Consider the following 5,553-nt stretch of genomic DNA (forward strand, 5'->3'; position numbering starts at 1 on the left):
CACACACACACACACACACACACACACACATACAGGTGTTGGACAAAATAATGGAAACACCTAGCATCATAACATCCTAATTTTGAAATATCTATAAAACCGTTAAAAGCTTGTTTATTTTTATGATTTTTGATTTATTATTAGTGTTGCTTAATATGTTTTGCTAAAACTGCTGTTTCTTTTCGGATATAGTCAGAAAACGGTAATTAAAGAGGTCAGATTGTTGTTGCTCGTATGGCAGGCGCTAGCGTAATGAAAACAGCCGAAATGTTTGATGTATCAAGAAGTACTGTCTCGAAAGTAATCACAGCCTTTGAGAAAGAGGGAAAAAGCTCCTTGTCGAAACAAAACTCCGGAAGAAAATCAAAACTTTCAGATAGGGACCGTCGGACTTTTATGCGAATTCTTAGAAAGGATCACAAAATTACTGCAGAGCTTAATGACCACCTTGGCCATAATTCACATCAGAGCTAATTTCACTTACTTGTATCTCATCTTCTTCAAAAAGATGGAATGAACTTGCTGCGCACTTCTATGTGAGAGTGCATGGAAGCACGCGCGCGCATGTGTGAGTGTGTGTGTGTATGTGAGTGTGTGTGTGTATGTGAGTGTGTGTGTGTTGCTTTGGCCAAGTATAAGATATATTGCCAGTGACCATATAAGAACCCTTGACTACTTGACAAATAGGCCGGCATTGTGTCTACTTACCTACTTCTTACGTATATATATCTATGTCTGTAAAACTGTACCCAAACATTAAATTCGCTAACTTAAATAATTTTTCTGCTATTCTGCTTCTTTGTTTGCATGCAAAACAAATTTATAAGTAAACAAGTGCTCACCTTGATCACAATAGGTTCCTTTCCAGCCATCCATACATTTTAGGGTACCATTTTCTGTGCAATAGTAATGACCCAATTCATCGTCTCTAACTCGACAAAAGTGATCGCATGCTTCGCCATAATAGTTTTTCTTACAAACAACACGGTACTCGAAACTCATCATTGTGATATTGGAACGCATCACTTTTTTTACCCATTTATGAGACGGTTTTACGATGTTGGTATCAACAACTCGTTGGATCATGTAGCGAGGATCTACAATACACAAGACATGACTTGATCAAATACAATCCTAGCTAACCATCAAATTATCTATATATTTGGTAAACTTTATCGGTAAATTTTGGCTCACGAGCTTGTCATTATGCCAATAATAAACACTCGCCCTAGTTCAGTTTCACTTCTTTATTATTCGTCAACTGGTTGATTAATTAGATGGTTAAAGAATTAGCCACGTGATGAATAATCGCGTGATCATGTGACCGACCAGGCTATCAGATATTGTTACAAATCGCTGGTCACAATGCACTTTTGCATTGTTTTAGCTTTCAAATGACGCCACCCAGCTGGCTAGAAGAGCAGGCTAGCGTTCACCCAATGATCGAAAGTGGGACTGGAGTAACGTGAAATGAAGTGCTTTGCTCAAGAGCACAATGCACCACCCAATCAGAGAATCGAATCCACGATCTAGCGATCGTGAGTGCAACAGCCTTACCACTAGGCCATGCGCATTCACTGACGAATAATAAAGAAATAAAATAGAACCAGTACGTGTGTTTATCATATTATAATGACCATCGCGAGAAGCAACAAAATTTGTTTTAATATAAGAATTCACATCAAGAATCTTGTAGGCCAACTACAAAAACTTCTCAGTAAACTTGCCTTTATTAGAAAGAAATCTGATGTTTAACAGTTAGAAAGTTTTAGATATCACAAGTGAGACAGCTACACAGGATTGGAAATACTAATTAGTATGAGTTTCCTTGTTTTATTATTATTATTATTATTTGGTGGGGGTGGGGGAAATCATATTTGATATATTGTTTAACTGACGTCAGTGTACGATTTTTTAAAACCGTTTAGTGGATCCGACATTTCGTAGACTACCTACATGCAATACGATTGTTCTGAGAGAGCAATGCTATTATACGTAAATAGCCAGTTAAACGAATGGGTGTAAGACTAAGACTTCAGATACACCAGATTTTTGCTTCTCTGTGAGGTCTCATGATAACTCCAACAGAGGTGGGAAAACAGGACTCGTCAGAATACGTCAGTTGTTGTTTTTCGGCATTTATCTAAGCTTACACCTCTGCTGGAATAATGTTCGAAGTTAATGAGTATATTAGTATTACAGTGTCTCATTAATTACAATTAGTCAGGCTCTCTTGTTCATACAAGTTTCTTTCTTTTACCATAGCCTGAAAGTTAATGAATCATTAATTAGATATACAGCGAACTCACTGCTCACAACAAATAAGTGAATCTGTATTTCAGCTGACTATTACCTACCACATTCACTTGATATACGATGCAAAAGCAAATATGTCTACTCACCTCGCAATGTACGGTTCCTGAGATTGTCGTGCCAGGCTTCAACAGACAACGTGAACGATTGCTGAAGAATAAAAATGACACCAATATTAAACACGAAATTTCCACCCAACTATTACATCAGTTTCATAACTAGTATTTTCCATTTTACGTAATTATGTGATTAGTTTCCACAAAATATTCGTTTCAAAGTTTTGGCTCAGGGCCATCAATTTCAGGGGAGGGGACCAGTCGATAACATCCACTCCACTGCTGAACTTATTTCATAAACACTCGAAAGGATGAAAAGCGAAGTCGACTATGGCGAAATTTGAACGCAAAACGCGAAGACGGACATAACAGGGCTTAGCATTTTACTTGGTGTGCTAACGATTCTGCTAGTTTATCGTATTAAAAACCAAAATATTAAGTGAATATTGAGTTAAAGCATATGTAAATGCTAATGTGTAAGGTTGGATTTACGTTACAATGGTACGGAATCATCAAGTTTGATTGAACAAAAATTAATGTAGAACCGAGTGAAGTCGACGCCTTTTTCAATAGAATTAAACGAAACAAATCTTTATCAATCATAACTAAAAATTTCACAACGTTTTATCATTATCAAATATCATTCCCTCATGAATAATATTTCCGGTGTTATAAAAACTGCATAATATATGGAGATAAACCGCTTATAAATTTGAATATATCAAGAAATCAAGGCGGTGAGCTGGCAGAATCGTTAGCAAGTAGGGCAAAATGCTTAGCGGCATTTCGTCCGTCGTTACGGTCTGATTTCAAATTCCGCTGAGACCGACTTTACCTTTCATCCTTTCGGGGTCAATAAAATAAGTACCAGTTGAGCAGTGAGGTCGATCTAATCGACTTGCCCCTCCTTCCAAATTGCTGGTCTTGTAGCAAAACTTGAGAGTAATATGCCAAATGTTAAATCTAAAATTCCATCTCAACATGAGACCGATGACGATTGAATTCCATCATTACGAGAGGTACCGTTGGTCGGGATTTTATCATAACTAAAGTAAATAAATAAATAAAAACACGTGAATTAATCAAAAGCATAAGTATGATGAAATATTTTAATGCATGTTTGACACTGAAATGCGAACCTTGATATGTCACTGAATACAATAACAAAACAGTTCAACATATCTAAATACAGACAACAAACCTAAAAACCAGTGTCTTAGAAGTATAGAAGATAGCTTTAAGACAAATAAGAATTTATAGGTGAATTACAAATAGGCTGCTCTATTGAAGAAGATTGTGTTAGAACAAATAGAAACTTAGAGGCGTTCGAAAAATAGGTTAACATATATAGCCTATAGCTGAAGATAATAATATAGAAGTGGGAACTTATAGTCACTCGGAAAACAGTCTAACATTTAATCTGTAGATAAAGATATTCTTGTAACAAATGTGAATTTATAGGGGCTCTGAATATAGGTTAATATTTAGCTTGTAGATGAAGATAATATCATGACAGATAGGAACTTATAGGCACTTTCAAAGTAAGTTAACATCTGGCATTTTGCATATCTTCTTTCTTTTTTCTTTTTTTTTTTTCTTCATTTAAGGTTTAGTCGTATTTGAGAGAAAGAGAGACAAGAAAAACCACGAGAAAACCCGTGAGTGACGTACTGGAATATTACTGAGATGGGAAACAGAAAAAGAAAAAGAAAAATTAATAATTAGAAAAAACAAAAATATTCCATCACATTCAGTACAGAATAATAAAAATAAAGTGTATTGGATATCCAATAAACAAACGTGACTACAAATTCCCACATTCCCACCTCATAAACAATCATTCACACACACAATAATACACGCACAAACGCACACACACACATATATATGTAATTTGTGCATATGTGTATACGTATATGCATATTTGTGTGCGTGTGCATATATATATATATATATATATACATGTATACACTCTCCCACATACACGAACATATACCCAAGCACAAATTACATATATAAAGCGCCATTAGCTAATAACCACCGAAACTGCAATATGGTTGGTTTCGAAGTGTAATGGCATCCGAGTTAATAATGATGTACCGGATGTATCTCGCTCATATAATCCAACTTATTTCACCCCCACTATTTTTTTATTTATTTTCTTTAACGCTGCACGCCCACTGATTACGTCCTTGAGCAAGATACTCATTTCTGGTTACTTTTCAGGCAAAATATTCTTAGAGCAAGTTTTACAGAGCAAACGGACACTGACACTACTACTACTACTACGAATAATAATAATAATAATAATGATCCTTTCCACTGGAAGCACAAGGCTTCAAATCTGTGGGGAGGGGACAAGTCGATTATATTGACCCCAGTGTTTCACTGGCACATAAGTTATCGACTCTGAAAGGAGTAAAGGCAAAGTCGACCTCGGCGGAATTTGAACTTAGAACGTCACGAGGGGCGAAATAAGCATTTCGTCCAGCGCGCTAACGATTCTACCAGCTCGCCACCTTAATAATAATAATAATAATAGTCAAGACGAAAAGCGCGATTCGATTGTAAGATATTTTATTAGTTGAACGATATTTCAACAGTACGTCTTATTTTATCGAACCCGAGAGGATGAAGGGCAAAGTCGACCAAGACGGAATTTGAACTCATAACATAAAGACGGACGAAATGCCGCTAAGCATTTTTCCGGGCGTACTAATGATTCTGCCATTAATAATAATGCTTTCTGCAATAAGCAAAAAGCCTGAAATATTTGGGGAGAGGCTAGACAATAACATCGGCCCCAGTACCCAATTGATATTTCATTTTATCGTTTGTAATTTGTACGAGGTAGATAGCATATCTCGCTCTCATTATCTAAAATAACAATGACTGACTCACATTATAGCAATCTGCATTGTGTAGTCCAACTTGAATTGGCGGCATTTTCTTTCTTAGACATAAAACTTAATCTTTAATGAGATATAATAAAGTTGACTACATGCACAGAGAGCTGGAAGCCTTGCATATGATGAGATGAAGGCCAGCCACTGTATACAGTCTTTTTCACACTCACATAACACATACATGCATACATACATACATACACACACAGACACAGACTAATAACCTCGAGCTTTGTAAATCGATTTGGTAGACAGAAACTAAAAAAAGCCCATTCTAT

At 36.2% G+C, this 5,553-nt stretch overlaps 1 protein-coding gene across 1 annotated transcript in view; it reads right to left on the reverse strand.

Annotated features, from left to right (window-relative positions):
* The window catches only part of LOC106870007 (delta-like protein 1), an 89,357-nt gene that overhangs the window by 11,970 nt on the left and 71,834 nt on the right, over nucleotides 1-5,553 (reverse strand). The window contains exons 3-4 of the mRNA XM_052972575.1: nucleotides 2,403-2,463; nucleotides 843-1,097 (exon numbers count right to left, since the gene is read on the reverse strand). Of these exons, the coding sequence (XP_052828535.1) occupies nucleotides 843-1,097; nucleotides 2,403-2,463 (316 nt within the window). The remainder of the gene's footprint in view (nucleotides 1-842; nucleotides 1,098-2,402; nucleotides 2,464-5,553) is intronic.

Source organism: Octopus bimaculoides, chromosome 13 (genome assembly GCF_001194135.2).
Source record: "Octopus bimaculoides isolate UCB-OBI-ISO-001 chromosome 13, ASM119413v2, whole genome shotgun sequence".
NCBI lineage: Eukaryota > Metazoa > Mollusca > Cephalopoda > Octopoda > Octopodidae > Octopus > Octopus bimaculoides.